This window comes from Ixodes scapularis, unplaced genomic scaffold, assembly GCF_016920785.2.
Source record: "Ixodes scapularis isolate PalLabHiFi unplaced genomic scaffold, ASM1692078v2 PGA_scaffold13__105_contigs__length_92229423, whole genome shotgun sequence".
Lineage (NCBI taxonomy): Eukaryota > Metazoa > Arthropoda > Arachnida > Ixodida > Ixodidae > Ixodes > Ixodes scapularis.
In genome coordinates, this window is record NW_024609839.1 from 73,388,933 (window position 1) to 73,405,333 (window position 16,401).

General features: G+C 45.8%; 1 protein-coding gene and 1 non-coding gene across 2 annotated transcripts in view; both read right to left on the reverse strand.

The window, feature by feature from the left end:
- LOC8038651 (E3 ubiquitin-protein ligase MYCBP2) overlaps nt 1–16,401 on the reverse strand; it is a 128,416-nt gene that overhangs the window by 87,869 nt on the left and 24,146 nt on the right. Inside the window, exons 16-27 of the mRNA XM_029975062.3 lie at nt 15,031–15,248; nt 14,134–14,340; nt 12,222–12,344; nt 11,144–11,225; nt 10,902–11,016; nt 8,049–8,292; nt 7,864–7,942; nt 7,636–7,710; nt 5,412–5,728; nt 3,334–3,461; nt 2,035–2,126; nt 805–939 (exon numbers count right to left, since the gene is read on the reverse strand). Coding sequence (XP_029830922.2) covers nt 805–939; nt 2,035–2,126; nt 3,334–3,461; nt 5,412–5,728; nt 7,636–7,710; nt 7,864–7,942; nt 8,049–8,292; nt 10,902–11,016; nt 11,144–11,225; nt 12,222–12,344; nt 14,134–14,340; nt 15,031–15,248 — 1,815 coding nt within the window. The remainder of the gene's footprint in view (nt 1–804; nt 940–2,034; nt 2,127–3,333; nt 3,462–5,411; nt 5,729–7,635; nt 7,711–7,863; nt 7,943–8,048; nt 8,293–10,901; nt 11,017–11,143; nt 11,226–12,221; nt 12,345–14,133; nt 14,341–15,030; nt 15,249–16,401) is intronic.
- Trnaf-aaa lies at nt 2,295–2,376 on the reverse strand. The gene has a single exon. It is a non-coding gene; the product is annotated as a tRNA-Phe (tRNA).

Consider the following 16,401-nt stretch of genomic DNA (forward strand, 5'->3'; position numbering starts at 1 on the left):
CATATAGGCAACAGGGCTGAATGCCATGTCATAATATTTGCAGTTGATTGGAAAATGTGTCTATCTCGTACAACCACGCCAGAACCTTTGTTCCTTCGCACCGGTCAAGAAACATCAAGGAGGCAATCTTTGCATTCACAACCTTTTATCTAACATCCCAATCGTTTTGTAGTTAACCTGCTTGTTATGCACAATCCAAAGTGACGTGTCGAAATAATTTTTGAGACATTTTGACGGTGAACGTCAAAATAATCACTGCCTTCTAGGAACCACTACCAAGTGTACACATGGTACGCGTCACATTATCTGACGAAGAGTGCTGTGAACGCAGGCGTCTGTAAACTCAGAAAATCGCTGAACGTTCGTGATGCTAGGACGTTTCCTGAATGCCTAGCAATTTGCCCATAAATATTCGGTAGATTAAAAAAAAAATTACAAAAAGATGACCTGAATATGCAAGTACTTACCCTACTTACCCAATTCTAACTCTCACTTTTTGTTTTTAGAAAAATATACCTAAAGACGCCTTGTGCATCAGAATTAAATAAAAAGCCAAGGGGGCTTGTTAGAATAAGTATTCTTGGGTGTAAGAACGAGCTATGCATACGTCAGAATCGGGCAAATACGATACTCTCAATCTGATTGAGATAGTCTCGTTAGCATACACACCAGCTAACAAAATAAATCCCTGCACGCAGTTCATCTTTTTTTTTTTTTGTTACTTCTACACTTTTACTTTCCAAGTTCTTTCAACATACCTTTCAAGAGTACGGAAACGGAAGTGACGAGGTATAATGCACTCACTGGTCTTCGGTGGTAACCACGGACTGCCCGCTCGAACCGCAGTCGCTGCTGGGGCCGGAGATGTGCGCCCAGACCACATACCAGCGGCTGGCCTGTAGCAGGACCGGTTCCTCAAACAGCATCGGGTACTTGTGTCTGGGGGTACACCAAGACCACCCGTCGGCTGCGGCCTTGTACTCAAAACAGGCCTCAAAATCTAGCTTAAAGGTATGTTTGGGCTAGTAGGTTGATGAGCATCTTGGTTTAAAACAGCGCAACAAGACAAGGACAAAGTGAAGACAAGACAGAAGACAGCGCAGACCATCAACTGAAGGTTTATTTACACCGCCCCCAATATGTGAACACATGGGCAAAAGCCAAACAAATAGAGCGTGAAAGAAAGGGCACAAAAATACATGCAGTCTCAGCGTCTTATTGGTTAGATTAAACAGTGCTGTGTCATAGTCGGTCCCTAACATGCACCAGTAAGGAAACACACTTCTTCATCGAACACACCAACGGAGGCTGTGCTGAGACATTTGTCTTTTAGTTTGTTTATTTTGTAAGCTTCTATTGTCTCTGAAATTAGTTTACCACCCTACCTTATCAGTATTTCGCTGAACTGTCAGGAATGTGTTGTGTATTCTGTTCCTCTGTGATGCAACAGGCTCTACATCGGAAAAAACCGGACAGTGCATTAATGACCGATTAAGGGAACATCAGTATAATCTAACGAAACAAATCTCTGGTCATCTGGGAATTCACTGCCTTGAGTGTGGATGCACCCCTGACTACCAAAAAAGCAAAATAGTTAAAAGGAATGGTGACAAACTAACTCTAGAGATAATAGGAGCTTACGAAGTAAGCGAACTAAAAGACAAATGTGTCAGCTTGGCCTCCCTTGGTCTGTCTGATAAAAAAATTTGTTTACTTACTGGTGCATGTTAGGGACCGACTATGATACAGCACTGTATAATCTAACTAATAAGATCCTAAGACTGCATGTATTTTTGCGTCTTTTCTTTCACACGCTGTTTATTTCGCTGTTGCCCATGTGTATATATACTGGGAGCGGTGGAAATAAACTTTCGGTTGATACTCAAAACAGTTGTCTGTCTCGTCTTTACTTTGTCCTTGTCTTGTCACGCTGCTTTAAACCAAGATGCTCAAAATCTAAATGAGTGTTGCCTTAAAACAAAGCAAGACGGCGAGTGAACCGTCATATGTTGGAGGCTTCCAAAAATTTCCTACCTTGCACCGCACTCGTAAGGAATTTCTTCAGTTTCGGCCAAGAGTTCGCCGTCTGTTTCTTGGTCGCCACCCTCCGTGCCGATGTCGAATACCTAATACGGAAGCAGATGAAATAATGTATGAAGAAAAAAAATCTGTTAACAAAACATTGGCAGTGTTTAGGGGCGAAGCTCCTTAGGGTCTAGCCTTGTCCATTCGGCGTCCGTGCTCACATCGATTGCCATCCCATCTATCTTCTTAAAAAGAGAAAAAAATGTTTGCGCAGTCGACAGGATTCGAACCTGTGCGGGGAGACCCCAATGGATTTTTAGTCCATCGCCTTAACCACCCGGCCACGACTGCGGGACGAGTAGGGGGCTCTGAGATGTGGTAGTAACTCAAGAGCTGGGGATGTCATGGATGAAAGGTTGCATGTAGCCGCTCAACGTCTATACAGGAGAGGGCGCTGCGGTCAAATGCGTATATAATCGCGTTAAAATTTGCATGCAATGGCTCAACGTTTATAGACGAGGGCGCTGCGGTCAAATGCTCAATAGCGTATATAACCACGTTCCATACCACACATTCTCTTTCTGACATGGATGAAAACGATGAGAAAGGACGAGAAGAACCACTGGCTCTGCATTTCACCGACCATAAAGCAGTAATAATGAAGTCGAAACGCAACCCGGAACTCAACACTACCTATGAGCAATAAAAACAAATCAGCACCATCAGCACTACCTATGAACAATAAAATCAGTATCATCAGCACCACCACAGCTTCGCCCCAATCAACATCATCCTCCACGTGAAGATGCGGTCATTTTTTGTTTTCAAGGAGATTTCCTTAGTTGCCTTAATGTACAGCCTTCATGCTTCGCTTCGGCTTAATTTTTTCTTTTTGAAAGGAGAAGGTACAAGATTCATTTATAGTGAATTATTTCGAACTTGACACATAGTTTTCATCCTGCTACACTAAAAGAGCTAAAATTTTGCTTGCCTAATAAGGGATCAAGCTGTCCTTGTGACATACTATAAAAATAAAAATTCCTTAAGACCAAAAGAAAAACCAACAACTCTAGAAAAATAAAACTCCTCTTATAAAAACCTAGGAACAGCACGAGAGTTGGAGAAGTCCTTATGTACTGCCATGTCATCACCTGAACAAAACTAAGACTAGCAATGCTACGTCCTGCCTATTCAGCTGCTTCTTTATAAATCAAAATTATTTCATTAAGGATTTCTTTTTAATTGTTTTTAGAGATGAAGAACTGCAGACCTAATTGTACCAATTTAAAAGCTAATCTCAGTCCTCACCCTGATCCGAGCCGTGTACTCCCCGCGACCTCCGAAGAGTCCGACACCCCCAAGAAGAATGTCCGTGTCCGCCATGAAACGAATGGCTTCGACCGAATGTCCGGAGTAGCCCCATCCGCCGCCATGACCTGAAACAAGGATCCGACGAGTCTTAAGCAAGCCGCCGTTTGTTCTAGGCAGATGTTTCGCTAAGCTTTTGGGAAACTCTCTGCCAAACTGCACCCTTGCGAGCTCGAGAGCAGAACTCACCCTCAGATGAGGGAGATTTACTTATTTGAGAGTGCAAGGCCAAATTGAGAGTGAGTTGTGAGAGTGAAACCCAATCTAGGGTGGCGACTTGGTGAGTTTGAGTATGAAACTCATTCTCAAATCTTGGTGCAAGGCCAAGTCAAAGCTGAGCGCTGGGAACCAAACCCTCTAAAATTGCGACTTCCCGAGTGGGAATGAAACTAGTTCTCGAACAAAAGGATTTGAGAGGGAGTGAAAATCCCTCTCAAATTCTGACTGCGTAAATTTTAGTGTGAAATTCGCTCTCAAATGCAGCTGCAAGGGCAAACTGAGTGAGTTTTCAGAGCAAAGCTCTCTCTTTCAAACTGAGAGAATTTGTGAGTGGAATTCACTTCCATAAGTGAGTTTCTCTCACCTGAGAGTGGAAGGTCAAATTGAGAGCGAGATACGAGAGTAAAACTCGGTTTCAAATAATGAAGTTTGTGAGTGGAACTGACTTTCACATGAGTTAGTTTCACTCATTTGAGATGAGAGCACAAGGTAGAACACAAAGTAGGTTCTGAGAGTAAAGCTCAGTCTCAGATGAAAACTGCAAGTTTCGAAGTGAAGAAGTTAATAAAAGAATTAGTTTCAATGAACGGAACTCACTCTCAGACCGGTCCAAGTGAATACCACTAAGAAGTTCAAATATCGACTTTGTGAGTGAAATTCACTTACACATTAGTTTTATCATTTGAGAATTCAAGGTCAAATGTATACATGCAAGTTTTGAGAGAAAAACCCAGTCTCAGATTGAAACTGAGAGTTCAAAAGTGAAAAAGTTAATAAAACAAAGACACAATCAAGAACAAAAATTACAGGGTAGTAAATTGATATTTGAGGCAAATTTGAAAAAATTAAAGGGGTGATTACCTATGAATGCGATAGCATTTACCGTTGCAAACCACCAAATTTAGCAGGGAAACTAAATTGGTGCATAGGTTATGACGTCAATTTTTCCACTAAAATTACCGGGAAAACTCCCCGCTAAACTCCTGTCGTTCTTAAGATTACCCCAGAGGTCGTCCTAAATGTCATCCTTAATGTCGTCCTCGACGTCGTCCTAGAGCCATCCTTGACGCTGTCTAGGACAATGTCCTAGAAAACAATGTCAAAGACGACACCTAGAACGAACTCTAAGACGACCTCAAGGAAGACTTCGAAGGCGATGTCCTAGAGGTTGTCCAGGACTTCTAGGACAACCTCTAGGGTGATCTCGAGGAAGAGCCCTAAGACGACCTCAAGGACAACTTTAAGGTCGTCAGGTCCTTTGAAGAGGGTGCAAATGTGAAGGGGGGCGTACTGCCACTCCGCATAACTGTGGCGCAATGGGGTGCAAGCAAAGTGAGCTGAAGTGGTTATACTCTGCATACCTACTGTGCATTAGGAGGCCAGAATATACATAGCTGAAGAAAACTGGTTGAAGTGAATTCCACTAAGGAGGTCAAATATTGACTTTGTGAGTGAAACTCACTTACACATTAGTGAGTTTTACTGATTTGAGAATATGAGGTCAAATATATACAGTCTAAGCTCATTATAACAGACCTGGTTACAACAGACATTTGGATATAACATACCGATTTGTGAAGTTCGGTTGGTTTTCCTCTATGCGCCATTGACTCAACTTCATATCTGCATACAACATACTCCTTTTACAACAGACAAAAATCTTGGTCGAAACCAAGGTCTGTTATAACGAGCTTAGACTGTACACCAGTTTCGAGAGTAAAACTCAGTTTCAGATTAAAACTGTGAGTTCGGAAGTGAAAAAGTCAGTCAAAAAATGAGTTTTGATGAGCGGAACTCACTTTCGAAACGGTTGACGGCCGCAAAGTCCTCCCGGGTGTAAACGCGCGAAAGGCTCTGGTGGCGCGCCCTCTCGGCGTCCTCCCGCACCCGAACGTCTTTTTCCTGAGCAGCTGTGAGCACGTCCAGGCAGCCGAGCAGGTTGAGGGCGGCCTGGCAGCGCCCCACGGGATGGTTGGGCACCCCGGGCAGGCTCATCTCGGGCCCGAGGAAAGGCGGGATGCCGTCGGCGGGGAGTCCGTCCGGGGAAGTGGACAGCGGCACTGCTTCGCTCCACACCACGCTGTGGTGGCTCAGCTCCAGGGTCGTCTGGTTCACGCTGCGGGGAGGACGCACGCAGAGACGCGTCTCAATCACTAAATGCGTAGCATTTCTGGGGCCAGCTCTTAGCAACTCCGTAATATCTAGCCGTGATAGTGATATTATGGTGTCATGCGATGGCCATCAACAAGTGGTGCAAAACTATCGATAGTATCGATAGTCGCCAGAAATCTGACTATCGATAGTGAAAAAAACTATCGATAGTACTATCGATAGTCGACTATCGAAAAACTATCGATAGTACTATCGATAGTCGACTATCGAAAAACTATCGATAGTACTATCGATAGTCGACTATCGAAAAACTATCGATAGTACTATCGATAGTCGACTATCGGAAAACTATCGATAGTACTATCGATAGTCGACTATCGATAAAGTATCGATAGTCGACTATCGGAAAACTATCGTTAATCAAATATCAAAAAACTATCAATAGTCGACTATCGTAAATCTATTGATGGTACTGCCGACGATTTACTATCGATAGTTTTGCGACACTAGTGGTTTGCGTCGCTCCCTCTTCTCTTTTTATCGCTTTATTTATTTATTCTTTTTCAAATGGGACACCAATTAGGCCAGGCACTTACCATCCCAACTTTCGTTCAGCTTTCAGTGATGACGAAGACGGGAGTTCGGGCGAGGAGAGGAGAAGGGGGAGGCGAGCGGTAGGGCGAGGGTAAGGCAGGCCGGGGAGGACGAAGCAGACGGAACGCTGGAGAAGAGATGGGGAAACCTCCTTCTCTCTTTAGCGTTCCGTCTGCTTCCTCCTCCCCGGCCCGTCTTACCTTCGCCCTACCTTCTTGAGTTGTAACGGACTATAGTGGTGCAAGAATATCGATAGCACTATCGATAGTATCGTTAGCCGCCAGTATAGGCTCCTTGCACTGACGTCACATCGCATACTTTCGAACACCATGTAAGAGGAGGAGAGGGAAGCTGCTTTTGTAAGAATTTTGAGTGACGGGTTTATCTTCTCTAATCTTCTGGGAGGAGAATAGTGACACCTGTGCTAATCCGGGAGGCACAAACGAGGATCCTGATAAGAGGGGAGCTCCTTCTCCCCCTCTTCTCTGGAGGGCATCGGAAATGATGTCATGTGCAAGCCACGCATAGTAAAAACTATCGATAGTCGACTATCGAAAAACTATCGATAGTACTATCGATAGTCGACCATCGAAAAACTATCGATAGTACTATCGATAGTCGACTATCGATAGTTCTGAGACACTATTGATCGTTTTGGGAAAACTATCGATAGTATCTCTAGTCAATTTGTCGATAGTTTTGCATCACTACCATCAACGCGATGGTCGTGATGGCCATCGCACGACGCCATCGACGTGATGGTGTCGCGATAGCCATCATCGGCGAAATGGCCGTCACGGACTCACTGTGACGTGAAAACACGACAAGGTACTGTGATATCACATAACCCGACGTTTTGTCACGTGGTCATTTGATTTCTCGATGATCACGCGACGCGTCGTGTGGTCGCATGACATAATGCCACTGAGCACTATGACGTAAGGTGGCATTGTGACGTCTCAGATGACCTATAAATGCTATGCATTTGAGCACTTTTGGGATACATACCAGAAAGACGGCCAGTTTTTCAACTTCAGTGGACACAACATGGTAAGAGCGTTTCAACAACTGTATCTTTCTAAACATCTGTATTTCTAAAGCTGAAGGTGCGAGTCTTAGACGGGAAAAGCAAATTTTTTTAGTGCACACTGATCCTCAGGCACCCTTTCTATCACTTCAAATGGAGTGGAAAAATTATTACGAGTATAGAAGGTTTATGCAAAGTTCTTTTTTTCTCAGACATGCTAGCCCGACTCACCGACTCAATACCATTACAAAGTTGGAGAGAAACGTGGCAGTTAACAGACAGAACCTCACCTCCAAAGCACGTTGTAGACGCTGTCCAGGCAGGTTGCGTGATTCCTCAGGTCCATTTGTTCCGCAGAGTTGTACCTGAAGCGCGTAAATCAACCGAAGACGAGGGTGATCTTCGACGCTAAGCCCGTCACGGAGTGGGCATTTGTAAAGCCTCGTGAAGGACTCCAAAAACAACAAAGGAAACTAACAGAAGCACACGGATTGATGCCACAGAAAAAATATTCTCACCCTTTACAGCTTCCGTCCACCCGGTTGATCATCAGACATTTGAATTTGGACGACTGTTCCGCATCCCTCGAAATTATCCCTGGAACAAGTGGTGACGGTCTCAGGGTACTCGAGACGTGCGCAAAGCCCGACAAAGCACAGCCAAATGCCGCCACGGTGCAATCGGACGTCGCGAGGCGACTCACCCACGCAGCTCCGGTTGGCCACGATGCTGCACTGTGCCAGGCTGCTGGCGCTGGTGAGGAACTCGTCCACCTTGACAAAGGTGTGGTCCCCCGAGGCGCCCACCCAGGTGGCCCTGCGGCCCTGCTCCACCCCGATGCTTGGCACGGGGCCCGGGCTCGCGTGCCACGGCTGGGCCTCGTGGCTACTCCGCCGGCGGGACGTCCCATCTTCTGCTTGAGCACCGACCCTCCCCAGCTGCCCTTTCTGGGGATGGGAGGGGATTAATCGACGCCGGCTCATTCGGGAACACTGAAGTGGTGGTGATCACGTGAACACCGCGATGTCACCGTGTGACAGCACACTGAGGCTTTGGTCAATGTGTCACGTGAACGCTGCGACATCGCCGAGGCCATTCCACTCGAACACAGAACAAAAACTTGACGGCTGGTTTTACGGATGCTGTGCGCTTCAAGGGAAGCTGAAGAGGTTCTTAAAAAAAGAAGACAAGCTAGAGGTGAATTCCAGAAAATATTTATTCCGTGAATCTGAATGTCACATTCATTTTCCCCGAAGGTTACTAAAAGCGAGAAAACACGAAAAACCTCCGACCGGTCACTACGTCCTACTAGGATCTTTCGACCACCAAGCACGTGTCGCTCGTGTGGGCAGCGCGTGCAATTGCAAGCTTGCAGGTATATTACCCGGCACCAACACCAGTCGTGACATTCTTTTCTGACCTTTCTGAAAATAGCGAGAGTGTGCGTGCATAGCTTTGATAGTCACTGAAGATGCGCGAGAGCGGACGTTCCACAAACTCTGGATATGACGTCGTGCTCCGGGAAGGAGGGGCTTCAGCGGTACTTTGAAAATAATTTTCTGCAGTCTCCGTGCACCAAATTGACAAATAATCTCGACATTCGTAATCCTGAAGGCCGAACAAGGATGATTTAGATATCTTTCCTCAAATACAGAACCGCTTCAGTTTACCTTGAAGGGGGAACATGGGCCTAACTAAACTTCAAATTTTTTTTTTTTTACGTTGATATAAAATTTTTTTAACACATTGTGAGGCAGTAACAAAGTAAAGGAGTTCAATGTTTCAATGCATTTTAGAGCGCAGCTCTTAGTCGCTGTTTCCGGCTTGAGCAGCGTCGGCGTCGCCGTCGGCATAACTGCGCGGTGCATTATGGGACGTTTCCCATGATGACGTCACGTGTGACGTCACAAGGGTCACTAGTGATGTCATAGATGACATCACCGCACGTTGCATTAGGGCGACCACCTTCCTGCTAGCGAAATGCGGGACACGCAAAGGGGGGGGGGGGGGGGGTGGATCGAGGAAATTTATTAACACACGCACCACAAACCCAGGCTCTGTTTACACAGTTAATATCCCGTGCTGTTTATACACCTGCTAATTGTATTGTGCCCATTAAGCTCAATTAATTTTCACTCCCAGTGATATATCTTTTATGCCAAATCTGTTATTAATGTGTCGAAGTTGAAAATATAAAAATCGACTGTAGCAGAATGCATTAAATGAAAATAAGAAACAGTAAATCTTTTTTGGGTTATTGTTTCCTGTCAACACTTACTTTTATCAACATGGTCCTACACAAATCTTTAACATTGTATTCTTTTTCGACCGTTGCGAGTTGTAAGCTTTTTGCCATGTATGGCTGCCTTCACTAAAACAAAAATCCACAGCAACCCTTTCGCCTTGACACAGTGATTTCATTATAATTACAATATTTTATATTGAACCTTTTGGTGAGCAATTCTTCTTAGAATATTTTGCCAAGGGGAGAGGCACAACGGAGCATGCGCGTCGGTTCTCCTGCAAGAACGACGGTTGCTTCCCACAATGCTTATACAGAAAATGGTGTACCATTGCGATTCACACGATTACCAGCGACATCCGCGCTTCCCCGTGTCCCATTGTTCGGCAGCACCATGAGTTGCAGAGTGAATTTTACTGCAGTATGAAATGCGGGACATTTTGAAGATTTGAGAATTTCTTGCGGGACGCGGGACACAAACCCTCGATGCGGGACAGTCCCGCAAGACGCGGGACGGGTGGTCACCCTACGTTGCATTATGGGAAAATTTCCCCGCTAAATTTAGCGAGAATATTTCCCCTCTAAATTTAGCTTAAAATTTTCCCCGCTACATTTAGTGGGAAAAATTTTCCCCTAAATGGGAGGTGAGCAGGAAAGTAGGAGGGGAGGGTATGGATGAGGATGAGGAGTATACCCTCCTCTTTATACCTTCTCCTCCTCCTCCTCAAGAGCTGCACTCTAATTCGGCATTGCAGAGAATTGCAAACGTCTCTCATTTTTTCTCAGTTACACTTTTTGCTGCAAATTTCATACAAAGGAATCTTTTGTTCGAAGGTAAAATCATTCCGATACCACAATCAAGATGTTTCTGAACTGAAATTTACTGGGGAATTGGGCTATCTACTTTATTTTATTTTCAATTGAAGTCCTCATCGCAAAAAACACTATGTTTTCAAAAACTGACAAAGGACAGATATGCATCTCATTTTTTGAGGTAACAACTTTTTCTTGAAATATTTACATTTGAGTTTAAAAAAAAAACTAGATAGCCCAAAGTCCTACATCCCCCACTTTATATTCTAGCAATCAAAATGGTGCTTAATAGCTTCATTTGCATATCATAGATTTCTTAACGAAGAGTGGCACATCCTCTTATGCAGGTATGTAAAGTTGTTCTAGAGAGCTGAAAGTTCGCACAGTACACCTAGATCTAGCATTAAATCTCCCCTGCAAATTTCCTTCGGATCACTTGAGTAGTTTAGAAGTTAAATCTCTAGCCAGTGTCCCCCCCTAAGAAGAAAGTGGTGCCCTCACCTGATAGGCCCCGCACGTGAACACCTGACCGGAGGCCGTGAGGAACACAGAGTGATTGCTGCCCGCTGCCACCTGCGTCGCCGTCGGCAACGACTGCACCGGCCTCGGCGTTCCCCTGCACAACATCGGTTCAATGCACGATGACTAGAAACCACTCTAAAAGCAGGAGCACAAGGTGACCAAAGTCACTTGTGTAAAGACAGCACTTCGTCATCGCGAGAGAAACGGGGAAAGGTGCTCACCGAAGCACAAGGTCGCCGTGACCAAGCTGCCCGTGCTGGTTGCTGCCAAATGTGTACACTTGACCGTTCTGCAGCAGCAGCACTGAAAGGCAAGTGAATGTCGGGTGCGAACTCCATGAGGTGTCCCACGAGAGGGCTCATCCAAACATAGTAAGTGGGAAGCATAGCGTGACACAAGCGATAATTTGAAAAAGTGATTTCGTTAAAACAAAGATTACTGCAACGGGCAATGTAGTTAAGTTATTTGTTACGTCTTCTTTCCAAGACTTCAAAATAATTACACTTCAATTTTCTTTGTGTTTTCTAGGTGCCAAGTCATATGAATTCTAGCCTTCTTCACGTTTTTCCTTGTGAGTATGTAGGGAAACCTAACAATATAAGGTAATTATGTTATATTTCTGCAGTTAATGCTGCAGAACCCAGAGATCTAGGGTCCAGTCCCCACCCCTGCCCGTTTTGATGTGGATGACCATCGTACCGGTGTGCGGTTGTGTATCACTACCGCGTGACGCACGCTAAAGACGCCACTGACTAAATTTCTCATCCACAGCTGAGACACCAGACGCCCATTGGGGCTGACTAACTTCTGGCTGTATAAACATACACACAACATTATTATTTTAAATATGGCACTTATCCACACCTGCAATGTCAAAACAGTAAAACGTTTTAACTCAGAAATAAAAGGTAATGCAATAGTAGCTGGAATTACTTTTTATCGGCAACAGCGACGCATTCCTTTTACTTTGAGGTGACATAAGTAACTAACGTATTCCTCTTGTTTGAAAATAATTGTCAAATTATTTATATGCAGCAATGCAGGCGAGTTGGTTCATGATTACAAACGGGTAGCATTGTGCGAAAAATACACAGACAAAGGGAGGAAGGGACAAAGAGCGCTCGGCGATCGTTCTGTCCTTTCCTCCCTTTGTCTGAGCATTTTTTGAACGCTGCTTCCAATTGGTAAATTATTTTGTTACTTTTTTTTTTTTCGGGAACACACACCACATCTCTGCTCTGGGGCTGTTTGCAGAGTGAGAACAAGTGATCCCCTTCCACTCGGGTGATCGCTCCTCACCTGTGTGGTGCATGCCGCAGGCCGCCTGCACCACGGAGTGGTTCCCGGGCAGGTGGAGTTGCGCCGGCGGGAGAAGGGTGAGCTTGGACGCCTCACGTTCGTGGTCACTGCTCACCGCATCTTCTGCGCATCGTCCCGTTCCAAGAAAAAAAATTCAACATGTCGCATGCCCGGACGTGGCGTTGGCTCCCCCAAGAACGGGGTGTCAGACTATGGAGCGGGAACTCAGTGGTTCGACTCTCATTGCGAAACGCGGTCTTTTGCAAAAGCGACTTTTCCTGTTATCATATTTTCGCTGCAACGTTTCGTGACACTTTAGGATGGGAAACTGGCCCCGAGAACACATTTTGTGCTGAAACTATTTACTCAGTGATGCCTTAGAACTAGAGCGATGTGAATGGTGGTTCAAATATAATAAAGCTGCATCGTTCCTAGCATTCACAGTGCAGGAGACAGCAGGACATAGCAACTTTTCTTACAGTGTCGAAGCATTGCACTATTTGATTTGAAGCAGTATTTGCACCAGTGTAGATTCTAAGTAAGTTTCTTATGGCGCAAAGTCTATGTGTACACCCTAAGCGTCCTGGGAAACCCACAATGACAGTCAGGAAAGAGCTTTTTTCCTGTTTAAAATCTGACCAAAACATTGCGAGACGTCCCCTTTTCTGAGACATAAATCATAAAAGGAGATTGAAGCGATGTCTGGTCGCAATTTCGAACGGGAGAAAAGGCTACGCATGATGGTAGTTTTTTGGGGTTTATAGTTTGCTTATAGATCGTGTTTTGCACCATGAAGAGACAATCTTAAAATCCACTTTAGTACCCCTCTAAAACACTTCCCTGAGGCCCCCAAAGAAAATTTTGAGCCAAAAAGATAGAGTCGGTATACAAACACGCTGTTTCCGTAGCATTCTTTAAAATTTGAGGCGAAATTCGCAGCTTTTATTTATTTTTTCCTCCGTTATACAAAACTGAGGGAGAGTAGGAGATGAGATTGCGCAGGGACATCAGTACCGAGCTACGGTTGGAACAACTAGTTGGGTGGATGCAGAGTTAACCCCCTTTGCCTCTGCTCACCGTTTGAACGCCGAACACTGGCGTCTGCGTTCGCCGCCGATTCTCCACCACTGCCCTCTACGCCGAGCAGCAGTGTTGGGCCCGTAATCATAGAATCGCGGGGTCGACTGCTGTCGGGTCACGTTTAAAGTTTCCTTCTTTTGTCCGAATTAAATTGCTTCTTCTTCTCAATTACGCATTCTTTTGTACAGACTGTCCTCTGAAGTATGGTATAACCTCGCTACAACAGATCGTAACAGCAGACATTCGGTTATAACATACCGATTTGTGAAGTTGGGCTGGTCTTCCCATCTATGTCATTGAGCCAACTTTGCTCATTATAGATTCCGTCGTAACATGCGTTTGAATATAATGAACTATACTAGAAAGTTTGTAAACAATCCACCATTCCATTATGGCAAACCCCAAGACACTGGTCGTTATTCGAGACACCATGCAGCCCTGCTTTCGAAGATTTTGGCCAACTGCTGTCGTCGCGCTCGATGCCTCACGAGCCTGGTACGACCAAAAGAGTGCGGTGACGACGATCGTCAGTACAGCTCGATAAAAAGTATGACAACCTTTCAAAGATCGGTAGTTTCAAATAAACCAATTCTTTTCCAATATCCACTCACATTTCACCAATCTCGCCGGTTAGAACAAACTACGGTCATAATCCCCGTCAAAGTCGGTGAAGAGTGCCACATACTCCTTTTACAACAGACCAAAATCCAAGGTCTGTTGTAACGAGTTCATGCTATGTTACACGCTTTGCAATGCTTTCTGCGGCGTTCAGTCACACTTTCCCCAGGGACCCTAGCCCTACAACACGTTCTGCGCTAGGACGGCAACTCACCCGCCAACAGGGAGCTTCCGGCGGCCCTGTCTTGTACGTCGGCGCCCCCCAGCGAAGGGCCTGAGCAGCGGAAAGCCCCCGCCAGGGGCCCCGCCGCCGCCCCCTTCACCATCTTGAGCCCGTGGGTGGACTGCTTGCGCCGGTGGTGGAACCGGTACTCCTCGATGCTGCGCCGCAGCTTGTCTTCCAACCGGGCCCCCACGCGGCCTGCACCCCCGACCCCCTCCGGTTTGGCCCCCTCCCAACGGCCATTGCGGTTTCTCAGGCCTAGCAGGGAAGCAATCGGCATGCAACGAAACAAAAGAAAGGATCTCGGGTTAAGGGAGGAGGGATCGTGCCGGTCGAGCAAAGGGCAGCACACTGGCAAAGAAAGTATTTCACGTGTAACGCAAAGTGCATCGATAAAAACCGCAGAAAAAACCTCAGCATGATGAAGGGGTTTGAACATTAACACTTTTGGCAAAAACACGGGAGCTGAACTAACAATCGCCATCCTTCTCCCTCTCTCTGAACAACAAAAGCTAATCCTATAGAGAGGATATGATTAATGAGACGCTCTATAAACAAAAGGCACCACGACTTACATTCGAGTTGCTTACTTAAAAACTCTTTCAGACACTTCCTAAACGCACGCTTCCAAGAATAAAATGTGCTCCACGCACAAATAGTAGTAAAATTTAAGTATACGGTTAGGCTGCAAGTACCAAAAAGCTGCCGAGAGAACCCTCCTAAAAACAACAAAATATACAAACTACTGCAATGCCATTGTACTAAGCATGCTGCCAAAAAACATGCATCGGGTGTTTTTTACAACAAAACAAAAAACCACAACGCAGGTTTCGAAGAAGCGAACACAAAATGTCGCAGAGTTCTAGGGGGGGGGGCGTTCCAACGCACCTCCGTATCGCATGTCGAAGATGATGACCTTGGCTTGCTTGTTGTCTAGCGGCATTCCGCCGGCCCCGGCTGCCCCGACTCCGTTGGGTCCAACCCCCGGAGCAGCGGCCACGCGTCCCCAGGCTGCGAGCTCGGCCTCGTAGTGCTCCTCGCGGGCGCAGCTCCGGCAGCAGCCGCACTCCTCGCAACCGGAGTCACCCGCGCCACAGCCGCAGAGCCTGCGGGTGATCCGGGAAGTCACCCTCCATGTGCCGCTCGTCACTAGCGAGTTTGTCGGAGCAATAGCAGTACCTCTTTACGCCAGGGAGGTAGAAAGCTTCTGGAGGCGACATGGCGCCACCAGAGGTGAAGCCAGAAGTGTGGCGGGACACGCCTCCAATGACGACCAAAACCCAGAGGGTGACGAAAACAGCAGTTGGCGCCAAATCAGCTCTCCTTTTCCTCCAATAGCGCCTCTTGGTTTTGGTCATCGTTGGGGGCGTGTCCTCCAGACTTCTGGCTTCACCTCTGGTGCTCTGGTGGCCTCCACACTTCTGGCTTCACCCCCAGAAGCTTCCTACCTCCATAACTTAATAAACACTAAATCTAGGAAAAAAAAGTTTTCTTTTACCTGGTAAGGACAGGTAAGTCTAAGATAAATGTTAATCGGAAAAAAAAAGTCCTAATATTTGCGTTACAATATGAATTTTTTTTATTTGCGGACATAACCGAAATTGTACTCCCCGTGGGATGACAACAATGTCGTTTGTGCCCGACTTGCGTGCGCTCCGAGTTCGCCGGACCTCAGAGCGCACACTACGCGGGTACAAATGCTATCGTCGTCATCCCAAGGACTACAGTTTCGGCTTCGCCCGCAAATTGGAAAATTTGTAATGTAACACAACTATTCAGCAAAAGAAAAAAAAAAATGTTTTTACAAACATTTTTTTTTTTTTGCATGCCTGTCCTAATTAAGAAGTAAAAAAAAAATATTTTTTTCAAAGTTCAGTGTTTTTTAAAGCTGGTTCACAGATTTGAGCGCGATCGAGCACGACGTGAGCACTTGTCACTGATTTTGATGAGACAACCCGCTGGCACCCCGGTGCCACACATCCGCCAGTCCCGGAAGTCTTCCGATCTGCGTGTGACTAAACCGAAGGTTTTGCAGGATTCGCGAGATCAGACATACACACTATCTATGAAAAATTATCGCTTACAACGACAAAAAAATTAATTCTAAGCCCACAGCAAAAAAACTGCAAAACAAAATAGTGAAAATATGTATAGGCGGATTGGAAGTATTGCAGGGTTGCCCAATAGACGGCACCTGCACGCCCTCTTGCTGTAACAGATCACAAGTGGTCACAATGCACTCGGTCAACTCTCAAACAC